The sequence below is a fragment of the Pleurodeles waltl genome, chromosome 12, assembly GCF_031143425.1.
Source record: "Pleurodeles waltl isolate 20211129_DDA chromosome 12, aPleWal1.hap1.20221129, whole genome shotgun sequence".
NCBI lineage: Eukaryota > Metazoa > Chordata > Amphibia > Caudata > Salamandridae > Pleurodeles > Pleurodeles waltl.
The window spans coordinates 531244040-531255880 of record NC_090451.1 but is presented as its reverse complement, the minus strand read 5'-3'; the positions used below and the strand labels follow the sequence as shown (position 1 = coordinate 531255880).

At 45.3% G+C, this 11841-nt stretch overlaps 1 protein-coding gene across 2 annotated transcripts in view; it reads left to right on the top strand.

Moving 5' to 3' along the window:
- The first annotated feature begins 858 nt into the window (after positions 1–858).
- IL34 (interleukin 34) overlaps positions 859–11841 on the top strand; it is a 458594-nt gene continuing 447611 nt past the window's right edge. For both annotated transcript variants that reach the window (XR_011199931.1, XM_069217498.1), the window contains exon 1: positions 859–1192. Coding sequence is in view for 1 of the 2 variants with exons in the window: in XM_069217498.1 (XP_069073599.1) it covers positions 1129–1192 (64 nt within the window). In the remaining variant the exon portion in view is untranslated. The remainder of the gene's footprint in view (positions 1193–11841) is intronic.

Below are 11841 nucleotides of genomic sequence, written 5' to 3'. Positions count from 1 at the left end.
TGCTGATGAAGCTTTACACTAGTAGGTCGTGTGAGGGTCAACAAAAGAACGCAGGGTTGCTCAAACCAGCATTGCTACCCAGTCAGTTATCTGACAGACACACCACGGCTACAGGATACCTTTAAGGTGGCAGTTATAAATTGGAAGAAAGTATTCTACATCGCCACAAAATCTCTCAACCCTTCCCAGAATAATTAAGGATCTGGGTATGTTTACTGCAGTACTTAATCATATACATTAGATATAGACAGACGTGCAGGGAATCCACGAAATCACATTATTTTGCATTTGACAGAGTGCTCCCCCGCCCTCCTGGCATTTCTACTTCAGGCAAGAAATCTTTTCACACAAGCTTTCTCCGGATCTTGACAATGCAGTCCTGAGCATCCACGAGCCAGGAACTGACTCTCCGGACTTGCTCTGTCTGTGATATGCCTGTGCCCTTGTAGCCCCCCCCCCCCCTCCCCCCCTTTGTGCTGCTGTCGCCTCCTCTCACTGCCGCGTTGATCCCGTTGTGTGTTCAGTGGGATCGGGGGAGTCCGGCGGTAGGGTTGCAGCTGAACTTGGGCCATCTAAGGGTGTCTAAAACATCGAGAAACTGGAAATGCAAAAAAATCATTAAAAAAAGATACAAGTGACGAGGCCCTTACTGACAGCAGGAGAAAACGAAACAAAGAGGATAACGAAAGTGAAACAAAAGTAGATAAGTGATTAAAGAAACCGATATCGAATACAAGATTAAAAATAGAAAGATTAAATAAACAATCGAGACATGAAAAGCTAAGAGGAAGGAAAGCACGACAGATCATGGAAGTGGAAGTGTACAATACACACTGATACACAGTGAAATAAAGCCAGTAACTGGAGAAGGAGCTGGGAGTGTGCTATGCTCTGTCGGACGCTGCTTCCGGCTGCTCTGCCTCGACTGCGGCTGGAGGGAGTCGGCCTGCAGGGTGTGGGCGCGCTAGCTCGCAGGACGGGTTCGCGCACTCTCGGCGTCCGTGGCAGACGGGGCTCTTTTCACACCGAGGACATGTGCTGCAGGAACTGTCACTGCCGCAGATCCGAGGGAGCCCTGTTTCCTGTCCCTGCTGGTATGTAGGACCTGGACCGGGGTTAGAGTGCAGCATGACCCTTCTCCGGAGCACAGACGGCCGTGCGCTCCCCTGGCTGCAGTACCTGTTGCTCCTCGGTAAGTAGAGGGCTAGCTGCTCAGCTTTCCACCATACACTTCTCACGACGAAAGCTTTAAACACAGTACAGTCATTTGCAGTGCAAGCGACCCTCGCGCTCAGAACAGTGAAAAAGAGGACGGCGGCGTTAGAATCTGCTTTGCGCACACAGACGGAACACGGCACAGGGAGCCGGGGCGCAAGCTTCACTCTCATACCCAGGACAGGTACTGCAGAGGCAACACGTGTGCAGGGGCCCAGCAGGGAGGATAGGCACGTGCATACACCCACTCCAAGAAGTGCAGGTCTCTGGAAGGCGCCCCAGTGGAGAAGCTAATAGGAGATTGCCGCCCAGGCTCGTTCTTATGTTCCCGAGGCGCCCCTCTCCTGGTTCCTGATATGATTAGGATAGTGGCTTGCGTCTTACAATTGAAAAACATGCACGTCAGTTATCTAAGTAGCACACCAGTTAGCTAATTTTTCTAAAGAATTGTTTGCGTTTCATAATTCCGGTTTCCTTTCTTCCTTGAAGGGGCCCAGCCGGGGGCATAACACAAGCGGGGAAATTTACTAAAACGTAGTGCAATGCAGTACTGCAACCACAGATGCTGCATTGTGATGTGCTAGTGGAGAGCAGGCCAGTACTACATACATTAAATATGGATTTGAAGTTCAGGAATAGAGGTGGCTGGGAAGTGCTGCGCACCCACTCTTGTAGTCTCGCCCGCGACTCAGGAGCGCTCACTCAGGTACTACATGATAACAGACCATATAAAGAAGGATAAATAACAGATCTGAAATTGACAAGGGTAGGAAACTTGTACCTGTGTGTCAGGAGCCTTCGCCCAGGGACTACATGATAACAGACCAAATGAAGAAGAATATATAACATATCTGAAATTGACAAGGGTAGGAGACTTGTACCAGTGTGATATTTAATCCCGATTCAAAGAGAACAAGACTTGTAGCCTTGAAGAAGTCGCACTTGACGAATCATGTGCAATGGTGATTTGGTTAAATGAGAATGAAGTTCAAATAAATACCAAGTAGGTAGCGTGGATTTACTTTTGAGTGCTCGGATCTTCTGAAAATCTATTCAATATGGCGCTGATGCTCTTTTCTCCAGTGCTGTCAGTGCCACAAGCAATGCACACATCTTGGCACCATAGTGCAAAACTGTGTGCGTGATGTCTGCCATAGTTTTCTACTGGGACAGTACTCGTGTAGTACAAAATACGATGCTTAGACTAAAACATTTCAAACCTATGTTTGCTGTACAGTGCAGCACACATGCAAAGCCGGATGTTTGGAGATTAAAAGATTTCTCCAAGTTAACACCTGCATCAAGGGGTCATTATTTTTGGTGCATTAAAACACATGGGATGCAGCATAGAAAGGCATATGGATCACTTTTTGTGCACTCCCTTGATGCTAATAAATGCAAAATAGTGCAAGCCTTAATTTCAGGCAGATTTCAACCAGAAAAAGTAAATGTTTTGGGCTTGAAAGTAAATACCAAATTGTTACTTTGCGCCTATTGGTATTACTTTTGGTGACATTGCATTGGTGAAAAGTTTTGGTAAACCTGGCCAAGTTTTTATTACCCGGCACAGAAAGCAGACAGGGAAGGCATTCTGAGGGCTTTAAAGTGTACACAATGAAGGAGAAACAAAGTGTCTGGGCTGTCTATAGCGCACCCCACTAACAGGAATGTTCAGGTCTGCTATCCAGCTTTTGACCAGAATCCTGCCAGAATCAGGTATGAAAAGCGTCTTTGCAGTGGCAGCTAGTAGTTTGAGCAGGTGAGGCGGGCCAAAAACGCACACACATACATACTTGCACTCACCCATCTACATGCGCACTCACTCACGCATACATTCACAAGGACACACAGATACACCAACAATTTACAAGCACATACACACACACATTCACAGCACACATGCAGAAATACACATTCATTCATGCATACACATGCACGCATGCACCAAACATTAAAGAAAAAGTTAATGGGATACAGCAGTGATCTCAGGTGGTGGGAGGGAAGTCTGTGAGGTTCCTGGAGGGTTGGGATGGCTGCCTTCTTGTTATGGTCAGCCAATTGGAGCAGGCAGCAGTCCCTTACTCGTCACTGAGTGGGATTGAGTCATTGAGACTGCTGACCCCACCACATTCTGTGAAGAGGTGTGACTGATTGACAATCAGCCCTGGGAACTTTACGGCTTAAAACTGAGGTGCCCAGGGCTGAGTCTATTAGTGACGCATCCCATCGTCCTGAGACGGAGGACCTCCAAGCGCTTTTCCAGGCTGAGGAAGTCATGCCAACAGAGCTGTGAAATCCTGATCCTGGCAAATTTCATTTAGTGCATCTATAACATATGGCTATCCGTTGTTATGATGTAGACTTGAGTGAAACAAAATTCTTTGAATCCGGGTGCTTGAATTTTTGTTATCCCCTGCAAATCACTTCACCTGCCTTAGCCTCAATACTGTAATTAGACAAAAGTTGAGGCACTGACACAAGGGCTAAACAGAATCATACAAAGTGGCAATTTGTAATGTGAAAGGTGAATAATAGAGATGGTTAAGTGCAGCACTTGAAGGCACTATAACACATCTACTTTATTATTTGTAGAGGTGTTTTAAGTCATGGGCAAAGTGAGCAATTGCCCAGAGCTCCCACCTTCTGACAGACCCCGTGGTAAAAGGAGTGGGACAGTCGTAATACCTGCTATAGCCAGAGTTCTCCTAAAAATAGCTTGTTTGACAACTGAGTATGCTTAACACGAACCTAGGAGCACATTTATCATTTTTTTGTGCAATGCAACACAGCAACCAAAGTTGCTGTACTGCATTGTCCCGAGAAGGGACAGAGCTTTATTTATTAAGTCAGGGCACTGCTGCTCTTTTATGCCATCGCTGGCGATCAGGCTGCCAAGCGCAACACCTGTATTTTTGAACCATAGTGCAATGATGTCTGTGTGAGTCTAGCATAGGTTCTGTACTGGTATGCTAGCCCCAGTGCAAAATACCATGCTTAGACTTTCATTTAAACTTTTCCCACTTCATGTGTGCAAAGTTGGAAACTTACAAAGTTGGAAATTTTTTGAGAAAATAATATATTTCTCCTTGTTTGCCTTGAGGAGGCATTTTCCTTGAGCAAAGTCCTGTTTATGATGTTAGTAGCAGGGATGTGGAGTTCCTATCGCCCGACGCCCGGGACATCTTGTTTGGGGTCAAGGGCAACAAGTTTTTATGTTTACTTTGTCCTTGGGACAAGTAGGCACAACCCTCTGCCTGTTTACAGAGAGTGGAACTCTCTGCAGTTGAGGTAATGTGTTTCCAAAAGATAATGCTGTTCGAACTTGTATTTATGGTTCATTATTTGAAAGCCTTCATTATTAGGGTGAGTGCTGTAAATAAATGTTTTAAGGTCACACTTCACTACTGACGTTGGTTCCAGTACAAAAAAAAAAAAAAGTGTATACACATGTTGGAAACGTTTAGGCTATGAGGCTAAGTATAATGCTCCCAGAATGCTCTCTGATTAGATGCAAATGAAGTGTCATTTAGTAAAATGTGTTGATGCATGCTAGTATTTCCCAAAAATATTTCTAATGGAAAATCAGTGTAACCATTTTCAACACGATTATGGGAAGCATGAAAATAAACAAACACTGACAAAGCCAACTGATCTGACATATTTTTATAAGTCCTTTAGTTTCATCAATGCGTGTCTTGTTTTGACATGGCTTTTGTAACACTTTATTGTTGTGGGAGCTACCAGGCCCTCAACATTGTAACAAACACTGGCAAAAAAAAAAAAAAAAAAGGTTTTGGAACTCTAAAAGCACACGTTGCCACCAGTGGCGTAACAAAGGCCCTGCAGCCGCCCTCCAGGTGGCCCCTTCAGCACAGCACCTGCCCTGAGTGCGTCTGGAGAGGGGGGCTCCTCTATGTTCTTTACAAAGGGGCACCCTCCAGTTTCGTTACGTCACTGATTGCCACTGTAGTTCCTGACACTGAACAAAACTACTTTGTGTGCCAATATGCTCCTTGTGGAAGAGCAGAATGCGATCACTCACAGTAAAGCCAGCCGAAAGAGAGAGAAATAGAAGTTTAATAAAAACAAAATGTCTTTGTTAACACCAGACCTAATTAGGGACCAAGACCCACATGTAGGTAGCTTTTTGCATGTTGCAAACAGCGACTTTCGCTGTTTGCGACGTGCAAAAAGCACACTGCGATGCACAAACCCAGTTTTGTGATTCGGTAACCTGGTTACCGAATCGCAAAACGGGTTTGCGGCTCGCAATTAGGAAGGGGTGTTCCCTTCCTAATTGCAACTCGCAGTGCAATGAAGGATTGTTTTGTGACCGCGAACGCGGGCGCAAACCAATCGCAGTTTGCACCCATTTCAAATGGATGCTAACACTTTCGCAAAAGGGAAGGGGTCCCCATGGGACCCCTTCCCCATTGTGAATGTCACTGTAAACATTTTTTCAGAGCAGGCAGTGGTCCATTTTCGTTTTTGTAATGCATCTCGTTTTCCTTTAAGGAAAACGGGCTGCATTACAAAAAAAAAAAAAGCTTTATTGAAAAGCAGTCACAGACATGGTGGTCTGCTGTCTCCAGCAGGCCACCATCCCTGTGAGGGCCGCCATTCGCAAGGGGGTCGCAAATTGCGACCCACCTCATGATTATTCATGAGGTGTGCATTTGCGAAACCCTTGCGAATCACAGATGGTGTCAGGGACACCATCCTACATTCGGGTTTGCGGGTCGCTAATCTGAACCTACCTACATGTGGCCCCAAATTCTTAAAGAAAGTCACAAAAGTGCACCCATAGTATATGTCGTACCCCTATAAAATATTTGTGAACTGTATTTTAGCATGGGTAAATAAGCATGTGTAGATTTGCTCATGTGAAAATCTATTGAGCATTTGCAAGTTAATTTTCCCTCCAGCCACTTTCTTCCCAACCCTGAAGAAGTTATAATTATGCCATTGTCAGGAGTAAATGTCCAACCTTTCTTAATATGGGAAAATATTAGAGAGAAGCTGGTGAAAATCTTTAAAGCATACAGGTTAGTAGGTTTGCAGACTCAAAGGCATTCCAGCCCTGGAACTATTGCTTACTGCTTCCTTCAGCCCCAGTATGCAGATCTGCATAAAGGTGGCAAAATAAGGAAATTGCTACAGTAGGGATTGAAACTGCAAGTATTCAAGCCCTACTATGGTAGTAGCCCTGGCATAATCAGAGAGGCTATTATCAGAGCTCTTACATAATGTGATTGCTGCCATAGTTTGTCGCCACACTACATGGCACCAAAGGGACAAGTAGATCTTTTTACAGGACAAGTAGATTTGAGAAGCAACCTGTCCCCTGGACAAGTATATATTTTAATAAATTCCACACCCCTGTAGTAGAAAAGGCTTTCCATCAAAATCATTGTTTGTGGCATGGCAATGCACAAGAACCACCCATAGGACGCCTCCATGAAGCAAAGTAACGCAAAGCAGCATAAAGCATTGCTTTGCTTTACCTTTTAGCAACTTTCCAGTGCAAAAATGATTTGTGCTGGAATGTAAATCTCAAAAATTAACTTTTTGCTATAGTATGCATCATGTTTGGTAGCTTTGCAGTAGTGCAAAGCATTGATTAATTCAGCCATTAGTGTGCATGCCTGGCCTGCCAAGGCTCAGCCCCCACACTCTCAGGCAAGTGGAAGCAACTACCTTGAAAAATAATTGTTTTGCATCATTTCTCTCTACTTACATCACCTCACAACTTCTGCCTTAACCCTATCCCTGAATGTCTCTCACTATCTCTATATACTTTGTACATTTGCCTTTGCTCTCTATCCTAGTTCTGTCTACGTCACTCTTAAGTACCTTACCACTTTCTCAATATACCCAACATATCTCACTCAACTTCAGCTCTCTCTACCTCTTTTTCATAATCTTGCTTCTCTCTCTCGCACTCTCAATGCCTACCTCTATATCTGTCAGTCTGGATCCTCTCTCTCTACCTCTTCTCCCACTGCTTTTTTTCCATCTGACCTCCCAAGATTTCTCCTCCACCTATTTCACTTCCCACACAACCTCATTTCTATCCTCACACCCTGGCTCTCTCTGTCAATGTCTCTGCTATCTTACCGATCGCTCAGTCCTCTCACTCTACCTCACCTGTAAGGAAATGCCTCCTTGGCATAGTTACCCCCTGACTTTTTGCCTTGGCTGATGCCAAGTTAGGATTGAAAGTGTGCTGAGACCCTGCTAACCAGGCCACAGCACCAGTGTTCTTTCCCTAAACTGTACCTTTGCGTCCACAATTGGCGCTGGCACTCAGGTAAGTACCTTGTAAATGGTAACCCTGGTACCAAGGGCCTTGATGCCAGGGAAGGTCTCTGGCTGCAGCATGTCTTATGCCATCCTGGGGACCTCTCACTCAGCACATGCACACTGCCTCACAGCTTGTGTGTGCTGGTGGGGAGAAAATGACTACGTCAACATGGCACTCCCCTCAGGGTGCCATGCCAACCTCACACTGCCTATGGCATAGATAAGTCACCCCTCTAGACGGCCTTACAGCCCTAAGGCAGGGTGCACTATACTACAGGTGAGGGCATATGTGCACGAGCACTATGCCCCTACAGTGTCTAAGCAAAACCATGGACATTGTAAGTACAGGGTAGCCATACGAGTATATGGTCTGGGAGTTTGTCAAACACCAACTCCACAGTTCCATAATGGCTACACTGGAATCTGGGAAGTTTGGTATCAAACCTCTCAGCACAATAAATGCACTCTGATGCCAGTGTGGAATGTATTGTAAAATGCACCCAGAAGGCATCTTAGAGATGCCCCCTGAATACCAACCCCACTACTAGTGTTAGGCTGACCAGTTCCTGCCAGCCTGCCACAAACCAGACGAGTTGCTGGCCACATGGGGAGAGTGCCTTTGTCACTCAGTGGCCAGGAACAAAGCCTTTAGTGGGTGGAGGTGCTTCTCACCTCTCCCTGCAGGAACTGTAACACCTGGCGGTGAGCCTCAAAGGCTCACCCCTTTTGTTACAGCGCCCCAGGGCATCCCAGCTAGTGGAGATGCCCGCCCCTCCGGCCACTGCCCCCACTTTTGGCGGCAAGGCTGGAGGAGATAATTAGAAAAACAAGGAGGAATCACCCACCAGTCAGGACAGCCCCTAAGGTGCCCTGAGCTGAGGTGGCCCCTGCCTTTAGGAATCCTCCATCTTAGATTTGGAGGATTCCACCGATAGGATTAGAGATATGCCCCCCTCCCCTCAGGGAGGAGGCACAAAGAGGGTGTAGCCACCCTCCAGGACAGTAGCCATTGGCTATTGCCCTCCCAGACCTAAACGCACCCCTGATTTTAGTATTTAGGGGCACCCCAGAACCCAGGAAATCAGATTCCTGCAACCTGAACTAAAAGGAAGGACTGCTGACCTAGAAGCCTGTAGAGACGACGGAAGACGACAACTGCTTTGGCCCCACCCCTACCGGCCTGTCTCCTGACTCGAAAACCTGCAACCAGCGACGCATCCAATAGGGACCAGCCACCTCTGAAGCCTCAGAGGACTGCCCTGAACCCCAGGACCAAGAAGCTCCCCTGTGCCCTGCCTGCACCGCTAGAGTGACCCCCGGGTCCCTCCATTGTTTCCTATGCAAGACCCAACGCCTGCTTTGCACACTGCACCCGGCCGCCCCTGCGCCGCTGAGGGTGTGTTTTGTGTGCCTACTTGTGTCCCCCCAGTGCTCTACAAAATCCCCCTGGTCTGCCCCCGAGGACGCAGGTACTTACCTGCTGGCACACTGGAACCGACGCACCCCTGTTCTCCATAGGCGCCTATGTGTTTTGGGCACCTCTTTGACCTCTGCACCTGACCGGCCCTGAGCTGCTGGTGTGGTAACTTTGGGGTTGCCTTGAACCCCCAACGGTGGGGTGCCTATGCCCAGAAACTGAGACTTGTAAGTGTCTCACTTACCTCACAATCTAGCCAGTACTTACCTCCCCCAGGAACTGTTGATTGTTGCACTGTGTCTACTTTTAAAATAGTTTATTGCCATTTTAACAAAAACTGTATATGTTATTGCTCTAATTCAAAGTTCCTAACTTACCTGTGTGGAGTACCTTGCATTTTATGTATGCACTTCAAATCTTGAACTTGTGGTTCTAAAAATAAATTAAGAAAATATATTTCTCCCTATAAAACTATTGGCCTGGAATTAAGTCTTTGAGTGTGTGTTCCCCATTTATTGCCTGTGTGTGTACAACAAATGCTTAACACTACCCTCTGATAAGCCTACTGCTCGACCACACTAAAAAAAAATAGAGCATTAGAATTATCTAATTTTGCCACTATCTTACCTCTAAAGGGAACCCTTGGACTCTGTGCACACTATCTCTTACTTTGAGATAGTATATACAGAGCCAACTTCCTACATCACCTCTCACCTCTCCATCTCGTTTCTCACTTTTGCCTAACATCGCCTACAGTTCCCCGCCTCTCTCTACATCCCCGCTCTCTCTCTAACTACCTAACCTATGAGTTTAGCTCACCATTAATTCACTGCGTCACCTCTCCAGTTCCTCTTTCCATGTCTGTTCCCTCTTTTCCACCTATCTAAACAGCTTACTGCTTGCTTGCTACCTATATTTCTCTCCATCTTTTCCTCTTTCTCTCCAGCACTCTCTCTCTCAAATAAACACATACTTCTCCCTGGACCTACTTCTCCATTTCAACACTCGACTTCAACTACCGCTCTGAACCTCTTTCTTCACAGATCTCTCTACTTCATAGTCACTTCTTTTTATGTCGCACACTACTGTGCCTGTTTCAACCTCACCTCTCTTTCGCCATTTTACATCACTCAAATTTCTCTTTTCGCTCTACACCCCATTTCTGATTCTACGTTTCACCCCCTCTCTCTACCTTTCTTGTTTCCCCAAGTACTTTCTTTACCACACCCATTTTTCTATACCTCTTTTCATTTTGTTCACTACCTTGTGTTTCTTTATTTTTCCTCGTTTCTCTGTTTCTGTCTACCTCTACCTTTTGCTGCTTTAACTCTTTCTAATTCAGCTCTTTTTCCACAGCACCTCTCTCACTACTTCACCCCTTTGAGTAATGTACTCCTCTGACGTTTTGTACATTTCCTTCCTACTATCTCTGTCTACCTCTCTACCACACTCGAAACCTTATTTATTTCACTACCTGTCTTTCGCTGTCCACATCAACCTCTTTCTGTCTCTCTTAATCTTTCTTTCTGGATATCTCACTTTTCTCTATTTACTTAACCTCGCTTCCTACCTCACATATCTTTGTACATCTCTGTCTACCCCTTGTCCCTCTGCTTCACGTGTCTCGCTATACTGTTCCCCTTATACCTCTGTCTTTCTCATATCCTACCCCATTCCATATCTCTTACTCAGCTGGGTCACAGGTAACTGTTTAGCCAGGGAAGTACATACATACAAAGAGGAGAAGAGAGACAGGGCAGGAGAAGATAAATTAGGAGGCAATTATCAGATTTTAACCAATGAATCGTGAAATTCCTCAGAGCAGTTATGTAATTTACACTGTTGCAGCAAGAACACTAGTAGTGAAGATGGATATACTTGTCATTACAGATATCTGGCTACTAAAGCTTCAGTTTCTAGCATTTTGTCTGTATGTCTTATGTTAAAATAATGCACTAGTCCATTAAGCATCCACCAAGTCATCCCAAGCATGTTTTCCCTACAATGGTAGTAACATACTGGTTAGACACTCAGGGCCATATCCACAAAGCCCCTTGGCACAGGGCAGCGCGGCAAGTCCCTGCTGTGCAACCTTGTCCCACCAGGAAAGGGCAGAAATGCGCTGTGTCTACAGTATACAGCGCATTCCTGTCTTCTCCCCCTGCGCTGGCGCAGAAATTGCTGCCATGCACCAGTACATGGTGCAAGGGTATCTGCTGATTTTTATCAAAATATATTTTGGTTCTAGGTTAAAGGATCAAAAGTTACCAGAAAACATGGCAACACATATTGCTGTGCAGTCAAATGCTCTTCACAGAGATTTAATTGGTCAAGTTGCTGATTGCTATATATGGGTGATAAACTGGTATACGAAAAGTGAAACCTTTGCCCAGACAGTATTAACATGTTCAAAATACAAAACAATTAAGTTATAGGATCACCAAATATGATGAAATACACCACATAAATGGCCTTTTCTTGACACATAATTCAATCAACTGAGCAACATAATTTAGTCCTCCCCTGCTACATAGTTCTAGGGGTCCTGCATGTTATTTAGGGCCTGATTTAGATTTCAGTGGATGGGTTACTCCGTCACAACGGTACCCATCCGCTGAAATCTAAATCAGGACCTTCATATTGTTTAGCATCAGAGGGGATTGAATGAGTTGAAAATGGTTTATTATTTCAAAGTTGTTTCAAACAGGGGGCACACAAAACATATTTTACAGGGGCCCCACAAATCCCTAAGTTATCACTGATTATTTGCACACTGTGTATGGGTCTTATCAGTTGGGAAACTGGTAATTTCTTTTTAAACAAACTTAGATATTTCTCTCATTTATTTTTTACTGTTTCACACATACCAAACAATTGCAATAGCTGTGTTTAGTAGAAGAAATGGA